The 13,848-nt window shown below is 46.6% G+C and overlaps 1 protein-coding gene across 4 annotated transcripts in view; it reads left to right on the top strand.

Annotated features, from left to right (window-relative positions):
* The window catches only part of dmd (dystrophin), a 565,648-nt gene that overhangs the window by 138,628 nt on the left and 413,172 nt on the right, over positions 1–13,848 (top strand). For all 4 annotated transcript variants that reach the window (XM_062054060.1, XM_062054059.1, XM_062054057.1 and 1 more), the window contains exon 2: positions 2,862–2,923. In XM_062054060.1, the coding sequence (XP_061910044.1) occupies positions 2,862–2,923 (62 nt within the window). The remainder of the gene's footprint in view (positions 1–2,861; positions 2,924–13,848) is intronic.

Raw genomic sequence — 13,848 nt, 5'->3', positions numbered from 1 at the left:
TGCTTTTCCGTTTACAAAAAAACCGAAATATCAATACAAATACGGTGTAAACAAAATTTGTTGAATGCTCGCCTCGGCTTCAGGTACTGACTGTTCCTCTTGCATAAACACCACACTGAGTTGCAGGACGGGGAGACCTTTAAAAGCACCGAAATAAGTTAGCTAACCTTCTAGCTTGCTTACTTATCGTCACCTCTGTTTGCTCTCCGAGCCACAGGGTTGACGGCTATTCACTTTGCTGCTAATCATATTTGGATGATTACAATCCAAATACTGTTAGTTCTGAACCAGGTGTAGTTCGAGAGCAGTGATTCTCAAACTGTGGTACGTTTACAACTAGTGGTACGAGGGCTCATCTAGTGGTATGCCAAATAATGACTTAGTTAAAGTACAGTGTTTTATTTACCTATGTTGAAACACAGTGTTACTGTTCACACTGTGTGTAATGTTGAAGTGGCCAAATATATTAAATATACTTGTTAAATACAAATTCTGTCTTGTTTTTGATGACTACTTAGGCCTACTATGCTAACATATTTTATTGTTGGTAATTATGATGGTACTTGGAGAGACACATTTTTTCTGAGGTGGTATTTGGTAAAAATAAAAGTTAGAGAACCACTTTTTAGAGTATTTATTAGTAGGTAGCGAGAAGGTATATTTTTGCTGTGACGAATTGTAACCGGAAGTATACTACCCGAGGGGGCGTGGCTACAGGATAGAGTTGCCAAATGGGAAACGTTTTCTGAGTTATTTGCATACATGTTACAGAATTTCTTAGTAAATTATCTACTAAAAAAACACAAAAATATGTGTTAAGTTTAAAAAAGATATGAATAAATCCACAGGTAAAATAAAATGTAGAAGTGCACCCAATTGCGGGAAACGTAGTCTTGATTTTCAAAATTGTCTTTGGGGGTTTGTGTGGCAGCAGTTCATGCTGATAGAAATGTTTCTCTTTTTGTTCTCAGTTTTCCTCTTAAACCACACATGTTAATTAAATCCTCGAAGGTAGTTTTTGATACTAATACGAAAAACACGTTTTTCCAATGCCCCTATGGTGGACGTAATGACTTACTACAACTTCAATTGTTTTTCTTCTAAAATGGTGAAGATGATGGATGCAACAAATGCATCTAGATGCGTGTGTGTAACTAAGAAGCAAAACTGCCTCTTGCACTTTTGATTCAGAATAGAACTGAAAAAGTATGGCCAAGAAAGTTCCATCCATCCATTTTCTACCGCTTGTCCCTTTTTACAAACGGCTAAAATCTGTTTGAGCGACAGTTTTATCTTTTTTCCTGTCCAATATTAAAAAAATTCCATCCATCCATCCATTTTCTACTGCTTGTCCCGTTCGGGGTCACGGCGGTTGCTGGATCCTATCTCAGCTGCACATGGGCGGATTGCGGGGTACACCCTGGACAAGTCGCCACCTCATCGCAGTGTTAATGAAATTGTAGAACTTAAATAAAATATGATAGAAATGATTTAGCTGCCATTAAATATGGCTGTCCACTGCAAGTGTTATAGCGTAACACATAAACTAAAATACAATTTAAAATATTTAATGCAAATATTTGCAACTTGAATTAAAAAACAATTCTAAATGAATAAATAATAACATTTCCTTTTTGAAAAATGGTTTCAATTAAATGTCAACATTTTTATATATATAAAAATTATTGAAAACAAATATTGGTTAGGGAATATTGTAGTTATCTACTACATGTCATAATTTATTCCGTAGACATAGCCCACAGTTAAACCTACTATTATCTCAAAATGTAATGCAATAAAGTGTACTGTATGCATATTAGTAGGCTTGGTCACATTTGTTTGTTGTTTGTACATGTTTGTGCAAGAGACAAACAATTGGATTCCGGTGCACTGCGTGAATGCCTATTTTTAATTAAAGAAGTTCAATTATGAGCATCATTAGTCAATACCCACATGATATCAGCACTGCATGTTTTGACTTGTGCTGAAAACTCGAATTTCCCCCGGGAATTAATAAACTTCCTGATTATGATTTATGATTATGATATTGTCAGCTCGGCTGCTAATATATTGTAACTCAAGGTTCTTTGTCGGAATAAGAGCAGTGTTTTCTGCTTCACAATGTAAGGTGACTCCACTTTCACTCCAATGAAACCGGTGGGGGAGAGGTGGGATATTAAGTCAGATTGTTTTTAAATGTAGAGATATAGATTTTTGTCTTGTGGGTTGTTTCAGAAAGATGTTTTTTCCAAGTCTCTGTATGGCTGCTGTATAACTTGAGAATTATCAGTAAAGCTATTTGAATCTAGAATCTAGATCTGGGTGGGCAAATGTTTTCTATGCTATTCTGCTCATTTGATTGGCGCAATACTTGGTTCACCAGGTTAGTGCATCATCTTTGCCAATGCCATCAAGTTTTCACATGTTTTTATACACGTATAAAAATATAGCTAGATTAGGCCCTAATACTCATGCATATACTTTAGGAGAAAACTGCTTTTGAATAGATGTCCACTGTAGTGACCACTATGCATTAAAGGTTTAAATTATGGAGTCATAGAACTAGAATAGAATCGAGTAGAAGAAAATATTCAAAAGTGCAGCGGGTTTTGCAGAATCCGGTGTTGAGGACAGCGGCAGTCGTGGCGATGTGATGATTGATGAGATGAAAATGCAATTAACAGATAGCAAGGCTGGAGAAGTGTCCTGTCATGCCGAGTATCACTTTGTGTGTGTGTGCGTGTGTGAATGTGTTTGCTTTGATATCTTTCAAAGTGTGCATGCATCTTGTTCATCTTTTGTAGCTGCATTGTTACTATTGTTTTTCTCATTGCAAATCTGTGCTCTTTTTCACCTCCCAGATGAAAGAGAAGATGTGCAAAAGAAGACTTTCACAAAATGGGTCAACTCGCAGTTGTCTAAGGTAAGGCACATACAGTGCTTTTGTGATCATGCACTGTCAGTCTTCTAAAGCCTCTTTTTTGTACCAACCAGTATCAAATTAAAAAGCGAAAATGAATAAAACGCAATATTCGCCACACTTCTGGAATACCAGATTAAATTAGGATGCAATTTTAACATTTGGTTTTTGGATTGTGTCCCGTATGCAGAGACAGAGGCAGTAACACGAACAAATACATTTGTAAATAAATATTCAATAAAGTTCACGTGAATATTAATAAGTTGTGATTCACATAATTTCCTGTATATGTAAAAGATGATGTCTCATTTATTAATAAGGTTCAAGATGCTTATCATGATTGTTCTTTCATGTACAAACCCCGTTTCCATATGAGTTGGGAAATTGTGTTAGATGTAAATATAAACGGAATACAATGATTTGCAAATCATTTTCAACCCATATTCAGTTGAATATGCTACAAAGACAACATATTTGATGTTCAAACTGATAAACATTTTTTTTTTGCAAATAATCATTAACTTTAAAATTTGATGCCAGCAACACATGCTGGCAATAAATACTGATAAAGTTGTGGACTGCTCATCAAACACTTATTTGGAACATCCCACAGGTGAACAGGCAAATATGGAACTGGTGGGTGCCATGATTGGGTATAAAAGTAGATTCCATGAAATGCTCAGTCATTCACAAACAAGGATGGGCGAGGGTCACCACTTTGTCAACAAATGCGTGAGCAAAATGTTGAACAGTTTAAGAAAAACCTTTCTCAACCAGCTATTGCAAGGAATATAGGGATTTTACCATCTACGCTCCATAATATCATCAAAGGGTTCAGAGAATCTGGAGAAATCACTGCACGTAAGCAGCTAAGCCCGTGACCTTCGATCCCTCAGGCTGTACTGCATCAACAAGCGACATCAGTGTGTAAAGGATATCACCACATGGGCTCAGGAACACTTCAGAAACCCACTACAGTTGGTCGCTACATCTGTAAGTGCAAGTTAAAACTCTCCTATGCAAGGTGAAAATCGTTTATCAACAACACCCAGAAACGTCGTCGGCTTCGCTGGGCCTGAGCTCATCTAAGATGGACTGATACAAAATGGAAAAGTTTTCTGTGGTCTGACGAGTCCACATTTCAAATTGTTTTTGGAAACTGTGGACGTCGTGTCCTCCGGACCAAAGAGGAAAAGAACCATCCGGATTGTTATAGGCGCAAAGTGTAAAAGGCAGCATCTGTGATGGTACGGGGGTGTATTAGTGCCCAAGACATGGGTAACTTACACATCTGTGAAGGCGCCATTAATGCTGAAAGATACATACAGGTTTTGGAGCAACATATGGGCGGATTGCGGGGTACACCCTGGACCAGTCGCCACCTCATCGCAGTGGACGCCCCTGCTTATTTCAGCAAGACAATGCCAAGCCACGTGTTACATCAACGTGGCTTCATAGTAAAAGAGTGCGGGTACTAGACTGGCCTGCCTGCAGTCCAGACCTGTCTTGAAAATGTGTGGTGCATTATGAAGCCTAAAATACCACAACGGAGACCCCCGGACTGTTGAACAACTTAAGCTGTACATCAAGCAAGAATGGGAAAGAATTCCACCTGAGAAGCTTAAAAAATGAGACTCCTCAGTTCCCAAACGTTTACTGAGTGTTGTTAAAAGGAAAGGCCATGTAACACAGTGGTGAACATGCCCTTTCCCAACTACTTTGGCACGTGTTACAGCCATGAAATTCCAAGTTAATTATTATTTGCAAAAAAAAAATAAAGTTTATGAGTTGGAACATCCAATATATTGTCTTTGTAGTGCATTGAATTGAATATGGGTTGAAAAGGATTTGCAAATCATTGTATTCCGTTTATATTTACATCTAACACAATTTCCCAACTCATATGGAAACGGGGTTTGTACTTTGTAAACACTTTTGAACAGTTTATTAAACTGGATGATATTAGTGTTGGCCCTGTGATGAGGTGGTGACCTGTGCAGGGTGTACACCACCTTCCGCTTGAATGCAGCTGGGTTAGGCTCCAGCACCCCCCGCTACCCCTAAAGGGACAAGCGGTAGAAAATAGATGGGTGGATGGATGGATATTAGTACATTGTTTAACTTTTTTGCTCAATTCATTCCATAAATTAACTGCACATACTGATATACTAAAGGGTTTAAGTGTTAGTGAAGTACCGTAATTTCCGGACTATAAGCCGCACCCGACTATAAGCCGCACCAGCTAAATTTAGGGGAAAATACAGATTGCTCCATATATAAGCCGCACCCGACTATAAGCCGCAGGGTTTTGATGTGTAATTAGCGTAGTATATAGGGGTTCCTGCTACCACGGAGGGGATTGTCGGGACAGAGATGACTGTTTGGGAACGCAAAGCGTCCCATTTATTAACAATAAATCTTTCAATCATTCAATCAAACTTTCACATCTTTGACATGGCGAACAACATTCGTGCAGAGTACAAATAATACAACGGTGCAAAGTAATACAAAGTGCTCGCCTGTACGTTATCAAAATAACCAGCCTACCGGTATATGAAAAGTCAGTCTTTAATCATTGTGTCATCGTCTTCCTCCTGCGTACTAAAACCACCGAAATCCTCTTCGTCGGTGTCGGAGAAGAACAGGCCGTAAATAAGCCGCACCCTTGTATAAGCCGCAGGGACCAGAACGAGGGGAAAAAGTAGCGGCTTATAGTCCGGAAATTACGGTATATTTAAAAAGCGCTTTTATCGAAATCCATTATTTACATCTTAAAGCTAGATTTAAACCAGTGTGGGTGCCACTGGAAGCAGGTGTGTAAAGTGTCTCGTCCAAGGACACAACTGCAGTTACTAGGATGATGGAAGCGGGGATCGAAACAGGAACACTCAAGTTGCTGGCACGTCCGTTTTACCAACCGAGCCATAAAAATGTTTTAAGTAAAATGTTTCCCTAAAATGATGTTTCTGCTCTTTGTGTTAAGGATTGTTGTACATTATTGTGTGGCAGGTTATAGTTTGCTCTGTTTGCAAATGCACCATACCATTGAATTTCAATATTTTGAAATGGATTTGCATGTTCTCTATAGCCACCATTAGGAATTATCCTAAATGATTTTTTATTGTAACACGGTTAGTGAATTAAGCATGTTTTAGTAGTTATTTATCCACATTTAGATATAGTAACTCTACGTAGTAGTAGAGAATATGAAGTATTGCTTGTCCAGAGCATATTTTACTTAATTCATTAATGAAGTGTTTCTTGCCACTTTATGTTGTATACTTTATATGTGATTTCCAGTACACTTGTAAGGAACATAATGTCATGGCTGTCTTGAGTTTCCGATAATTTCTACAACTCTTATTTGTTTGTGATAGAGTGATTGGAGCACATATTTGTTTGTCACAAATAACATTCATGAAGTTTGGTTCTTTTATGAATTTATTATGGGTCTACTGAAAATGTGACTGTGAGACGTCTCTGTCTCGGGTTCATTTTGGACCACCAGGGAAGGCACAACACTCTCTGATGTGGTTTTTACAATTGTTTTAATTCTTTCCTCACACCAGTCTCTCTTGGCTTTTCAGCTCTTCTTTCGCACAATGTCTCCTTTGGCTTTTCAGCCCTCTCCTCCTGTGCTCGCTCCTGCTTTCCAGCTCCGCCCCCCTCATGGTCTCTGACGCTGCTAATAAAGGAACAGGTGATTAGATAACTCGTTCCAGCTGAGCCATCACCTGTCTCACCTGTCTGTTGCTTCATGGCCGGCCCCCGCACACACCCCGCCCGCAGGGAACGTGCGAACCACGCCCCTCTCCACATGCCTCCACCGCCAAATTTAGGCCGGGCAGCCGTCCGGCCGCGCCCACTCCCCCCCCCCACACCGCGGGGCGAGAGAGGAAGTCCGCCACGGCCATCTGCGTGCCCGGCCTGTGGACCACCCGGAAGTTGTAGGGCTGTAATGCCAGATACCACCGGGTGATCCGCGCGTTGGCGTCCTTCATGCGGTGGAGCCACTGGAGCGGTTTGTGGTCCGAGCAGAGACTGAAGGCACGCCCCAACAGGTAGTAGCGGAGGGCCCCGACCGCCCACCGGATGGCAAGGCACTCCCTCTCCACCGTACTGTACCTTGCCTCCCGGTCCGAGAGTTTCCGGCTGATGTACAGCACGGGGCGGTCGACGCCCCCCACCTGCTGAGACAGCACCACCCTCAGTCCCCGGCCCGACGCGTCCGCCTGCAGACAGAAAGGGATGTCAAAATTAGGCATGTGCAGCACCGGCTCCTCGCAGAGTGCTGTTTTTACCTTCTCAAACCCCCGCTGGCACTGCTCCGTCCACTGGACCAGTTCTGGAGCACCCTTTCGGGTGAGGTCAGTCAGCGGGCCGGTCCAGTCCGCGAACCGGGGAATGAACCGGCGGTAATAGCCCGCCAGTCCCAAAAACTGCCTCACCTCTTTTTTTGTCTTGGGGGTGGACAGGCCGCGATCGCCGCTGTTTTGTCCACTTGCGGCCGCACCTGTCCCCCTCCCAAGTGGTACCCCAGATACTGTACCTCCCTCCGGCCAACCGCGCACTTTCACACCGGGTTGGCGGTGAGCCCCGCCCGCCTCAGGGACTCGAGCACCGCCCCCACCCGTCGCATGTGTTGTTCCCAGCTGCTACTCTGGATGATGACATCATCCAGGTAGGCAGCCGCGTATGCAGCGTGGGGTCGTAGCACGCGGTCCATGAGACGCTGAAACGTGGCGGGCGCACCGAACAAGCCAAACGGAAGTGTCACAAATTGGTACAAACCGTCCGGAGTTGAAAAGGCCGTTTTTTCTCGGGACTCTGGTGACAAGGGAATCTGCCAGTAGCCCTTGGTCAAATCCAGTGTCGTGAAAAAATTAGCAGTGCCCAGCCGATCCAGGAGCTAGTCGGCCCGAGGCATTGGGTACGCGTCAAACCGTGATTGTTCATTCACCCTGCGGTAATCCACACAGAACTGCACAGTCCCATCCTTCTTCCCAACCAGAACAATAGGACTGCACCACGCGCTGTGGGATTCTTCTATCACCCCCAACTCAAGCATGGTTTTTAATTCCTCCCGAACTATTTTGCGCTTGTGTTCGGGAAGCCGATATGGCCGAGACCGCACCGTAACCCCCGGGCTGGTCTCAATATGATGGCGGATGAGAGTCGTGCGACCGGGCCACGAGGAGAACACATCAGAGTAGCGCCGCTGTAACTCAGCAACCTCCGCTCTCTGCGCCAATGTGAGCTGGTCATCACAGGACAGCTGAGGGGCCGGGCCAGAGCGCGGGATCTCCGGCCCCAACTCCTCCTCTTCCCTCACCACTGTCACCATGGAAACAGGCTCCGCCTCCTTCCATGCCTTCAGCAGGTTCAGATGGTAGATCTGAGTGTCTCCGCGTCGGTCCGAGCGCCGAACCTCGTAATCGACATCACCCACTTGCCGTGCGACCTCAAAGGGCCCCTGCCACTTTGCAAGTAATTTGGAGCTTGAGGTTGGAAGCAATACAAGCACTTTTTCTCCCGGTGTGAATTTGCGTAGTTGGGTCCCCCTGTTATACGTGCGCCGCTGGCGCTCTTGGGCACGGAGCAAATTCTCACGTGACAAGTGCCCCACCTTGTGGAGTTTTGCTCGCATGTCCATGACGTACTGAATTTCATTTTTGCTGGAGCTTGGACCCTCCTCCCAGCTTTCTTTAATGACATCCAGCACTCCGCGAGGCCTCCGGCCGTACAATAACTCGAAAGGTGCAAAACCAACTGAGGCCTGAGGTACCTCCCGCATCGCAAACATTAAGGGGTTCAACCATTTATCCCAATTCTGTTTGTCCTCGTGCATAAATTTACGGATCATGGTTTTCAGCGTTTTGTTTAATCTCTCCACCAGCCCATCTGTTTGTGGATGGTACACGCTGGTGCGGATCGCTTTAATTCCCAGTAACCCGTAAAGTTCCTTTATCGTGCGTGACATAAAGGACGTGCCCTGGTCAGTCAGAATCTCTTTCAGGATTCCAACTCGGGAGATGACCTGAAACAGTGCTTGCGCAACACTCTTGGCAGAGATAGAGCGCAAGGGCACTCCTTCGGGATAGCGCGTTGCCTAATCCACCAGGACTAACACAAAGCGGTATCCCCGTGTGCTCGGGTGAAATGGTCCGATGAGGTCCATCCCAATTCTCTCGAACGGGACCTCCATGACCGGTAATGGGCGCAAGGGCGCCTTTGGGGTGGCCGCCGGGTTCACCAGCTGGCAGTCCGGGCAGGCCGCGCACCAACGGCGCACGTCTGCCCGGATGCCTGGCCAATAGAATCGGACCATGACCTGATTGAGTGTTTTCTCATACCCTAAGTGGCCAGCCATAGGATTAAAATGTGCCGCCTGAAAAACCATTTCCCGGCGGCGTTTTGACACCAACAACTGGTTGTGTTCCTCCCCGGTTTGCGTGTCACGGCCCACTCGGTATAATCTATCCCGAATAATTGAAAAATGGAGGAATACCCGCGCTTTCCCCGGGCGCACCAGCTGACCGTCAATATAATCCACCTGGTCCCAGGCCTCGCGCAAGGTTTCATCACGGGACTGCTCGAGGGGAAAATCCTCAGTAGTACCGGATGAAGCCGCGTCGCCGCTGAGAACTGCGCGGATACTCCCCTCTCCTACTGTCCGTGAACGCACCCCCACGCATTGTGTCACCAAATGGTTGAATCCCGGCCAATTCGTCCCTAGAATTACGGGGTGCGTAAGGTGTGTGCTTACGGCAACCTTGACATTATGCTTTTGATTATTATATAAAATTTCCACTGGCACCATAGGGTACTCGTGCACATCCCCATGAATACACATAATTTTCCCCCGTGTCGCCTGCCTCAACGCCCCGGGTCGAACCAGTTTTTGGTGGATCATGGTCTGTTTGCAGCCCGAATCCACCATCGCCCGATATGTACCCCTATGTACACAGTACGTCTCCCCCCGATCGGGGGCGGGTGCTGGAGGTCCGACAACCCGCATCACCTGCCCCACCTCCATTATGGAGCACTCCCGGCGCACGTGCCCGGGCCGTCCGCACCTCCAGCACACCGGCCCTGGTGTTTGAGGTGCCATCTGCGAGGGAAGCCCTTTCTCCACTGCGCCGGTACCCTGGAATTCACAAATCGGAAAGATATTATACCCCCGTGTGTCCCCCCTTGTGTGTCTCTGGGTGCGTGTGGGTGTGTGTTCTTTTTGCATGCCCGCTTGGGGAACCTGTTCGCGGGCTCCGGGTGGCTCCGCCGGGCGTGGTCACCGCTCCAGAGGGGGGGGTGGGCCCCTCGGCCGTCTTGGTTTCCGCCTCCCGCTGGACCGCCAGGTGTTCCTCCGCCAATTTCACCGCTGCTTTGACATCCGGGGGGCTGTGGTACCTTACCCACGCGGAGGTACTGGCCGGGATGGCCTCCACGAACCGCTCCAGGACGATGGCCTCCAGCATTTTTGGATCCAACCCGTTAGGCTGGAGCCAACGGGTTGCTGCGTCTCTCAGTTGGAACGCCAGCACGAATGGCCGGTCCCCTGGTCCCAACTTCATGGCCCGGAACTTTCGCAGATGGTCTTCGGGGCTGCTGCCGACCCGGTCCAGTATGGCGTGGCGCAAGTTTGAATACTGCATGCGAGCGGCCGCCGGGAGACTCAACGCCGCCCGCTGCACCTCCCCCACCAGGAGCGGCAGCAGCTTCGCGCCCCATTCCTCCTCCTAGCCACTTGCATGATGCCGCCGTGGCCTTGAAGACATCGAGGAATGTCTGGGGGTCCTCCCCCTCCACCATGCGCTTCATGGAGGACATCCCTCCCGCCGCCTCTGCTCTGTCCATTAGCGCCTGCCGCACCTGTGTCTGCTGCAGGCTTGCCGTCGACACTTCGGCCAGCACTTGGCCCAGTGCCTCCAGCGGGGATGTTGTCGACATACCTTCTGTGGTCCGCCTTGTTGGGTGCCACTGTGAGACGTCTCTGTCTCGGGTTCCTCTTGGACCACCAGGGAAGGCACAACACTCTCTGATGTGGTTTTTACAATTGTTTTAATTCTTTCCTCACACCAGTCTCTCTTGGCTTTTCAGCTCTTCTTTCGCACAATGTCTCTCCTTTGGCTTTTCAGCCCTCTCCTCCTGTGCTCGCTCCTGCTTTCCAGCTCCGCCCCCCTCATGGTCTCTGACGCTGCTAATAAAGGAACAGGTGATTAGATAACACGTTCCAGCTGAGCCATCCACTCACCTGTCTGCTGCTTCATGGCCGGCTCCCGCACACACCCCGCCCGCAGGGAACGCGCGAACCACGCCCCTCTCCACAGTGACCAAATCTGCTGGGTCATTTCCACATTCACCCATTCCCACACACATTCACACACTGATGGCGGTAACAATTAAGGCTTTAACCACGACCCATCAGGAGCAAGGGTGAAGTGTCTTGCTCAAGGACACAACAGACGTGACAAGGTTGGTAGAAGGTGGGGATTGAACCAGGAACCCTCAGGTTGCTGGCACGGCCACTCTCCCAACCGCGCCACGCCGTCCCCTAATTTATGAATTTATTATGGGTCTACTGAAAATGTGACCAAATCTGCTGGGTCAAAAGTATACATACATCAATGTTAATATTTGCTTACATGTCCCTTGGCAAGTTTCACTGCAATAAGGTGCTTTTGGTAGCCATCCACAAGCTTCTGGCAAGCTTCTGGTTGAATTTTTGACCACTCCTCTTGACAAAATTGGTGCAGTTCTGCTAAATTTGTTGGTTTGACATAGACTTGATTCTTTAGCATTGTTCACATGTTCTCAATGGGGTTTAAGTCAGGACTTTGGGAAGGCCATTCTAAAACCTTAATTCTAGCCTGATTCAACCATTCCTTTACCACTTTTGACGTGTATTTGGGGTCATTGTCCTGTTGGAACACCCAATTGCGCCCAAGACCCAACCTCCGGGCTGATGATTTTAGGTTGTCCTGAAGAATTTGGAGGAATCCTCATTTTTCATTGACCCATTTAGTCTCTGTAAAGCACCAGTTCCATTGGCACCACCATGCATGATGGTAGGATTGGTGTTCCTGGGATTAAAGGCCTCACCTTTTCTCCTCCAAACATATTGCTGGGTATTGTGGCCAAACAGCAAAATGTTTGTGTCATCTGACCACAGAACTTTCCTCCAGAAGGTCTTATTTTTGTCCATGTGATCAGCAGCAAACTTTAGACGAGCCTTAAGGTGTCGTTTCTTGAGCAAGGGCTTCTTTCTTGCATGGTAGCTTCTCAGTCCATGGCAATGCAAAACACACTTGACTGTGGACACTGACATCTGTGTTCTAGCAGCTTCCAATTCATTGCAGACCTGCTTTTTGGTGGTTCAAATACAAGCAAGCCAAGGTGCATTATGCAATTCTGCAAACATCAGCTACAAACATTAACCATTATTTTGCAGAAAAATTAAAATGTCTGTTTTTTGAGATTGTTCTCACTAATTATGATGTCTCCGCTTTGGAAAACAATTTTCAGACGGGAGGAAGCGCCAGTCAGATGCTGTTTTGTCAAGATTTGCATATTAAGAATTAATTTAATGTTTACAGTCAATATTAGCAGCTTTTAAAATGATGTGCTAACATGACAGGCAGTGTTAGTTAGTTAGTTAGTTAGTTAGTTAGTTGTACTTCGTCGCTGCAGTACATCGTCGCGGTTGCTGCAGGTGAAGATACTGGATGGATTTTATACTGGATTTCATCTAATTTCCTTGTTCTCTGTAACATAACAGTGAATAAATAAACAATAAATAAATAATATTCCAGGTTTACCCAGGAACAAATGAAGGGTGGTAGACCCAGGAAGCTCAGCTTCTCCACCAGGATGGCAGGGATGATATTATTGAACGCCAAGCTGTAGTCGACATACAGCATCCTACCACCACCATGCATGATGGTAGGATTGGTGTTCCTGGGATTAAAGGCCTCACCTTTTCTCCTCCAAACATATTGCTGGGTATTGTGTATCCAGATGATACACAACTAAATGGAGAGCAGTGGCGATGGCGTCCTCTGTGGGTCGGTTTGGGCTGTTGGCAAACTGGTGTGGATAAAAGTTGTGGGTGAGGCATGATTTGATATTTTGGAGAACAAGCCTTTCAAAACAGTTCATAACATCAGTGCCACTGGTCTGTAGTCTTTTAAGTTGTTTATGGCTTTTCTCTTGGGGACTGGGATGACAGTGGCTGCCTTAAGACAGGCAGGACTTGGGCTTGTGCTAAGCCTGACTTGGCAATACTGGACCAGCTCTCCCAGCATATGGTGATCTCCTAGGTCTTGTTGACATTCAGGACCAGGTTGTTGGTTCTGCACCAGTCAACCAAATGTTTCACCTCCTCCCTGTAGTCCATGTCGTTGTTGTCACGGATGAGGCCCACTACTGTTGTGTCGTCCGCATACTTCACAATGTGGTTAGTAGTTGACCTGGCGCAGCAGTCTTGGGTCATCAACGTGAACAGCAACGGACTCAGGACGCAGCCCTGGGGGGAGCCGGTGCTCAGGGAGATGGCACTGGAGGTGTTGTTGCCCACTCTCACAGACTGGGGTCTGTCTGTGAGGAAGTCAAGCAGCCAGTTGCATAGGGGGGTACTGAATCCAAAGAGGGCCAGTTTGCTCACCAAGTGCTGCGGGATGATGGTGTTGAATGCTGAGCTGAATTCCAGGAACAACATCCGCACGAGGAGATGGCATCCTCTGTGGAGCGGTTAGGGCGATAAGCTAACTGGTATGGGTCGAATGTGGGGGGAAGTCTGGAGACAAGATATTCCTTTACCAGCCTCTCGAAGCACTTCATTATGATGGGGGTGAGTGCAACATTGAGGGAGTTGATAGCATCATTCAGTAAGGAGAGGGCTAAGCTAACATTAGCTTGAGGTGGTATCAGCT

Source organism: Entelurus aequoreus, linkage group LG07 (genome assembly GCF_033978785.1).
Source record: "Entelurus aequoreus isolate RoL-2023_Sb linkage group LG07, RoL_Eaeq_v1.1, whole genome shotgun sequence".
In the NCBI taxonomy this organism is placed as follows: domain Eukaryota; kingdom Metazoa; phylum Chordata; class Actinopteri; order Syngnathiformes; family Syngnathidae; genus Entelurus; species Entelurus aequoreus.
The sequence above is the reverse complement of the archived record's forward strand: the minus strand, read 5'-3'. Positions and strand labels throughout refer to the sequence as shown.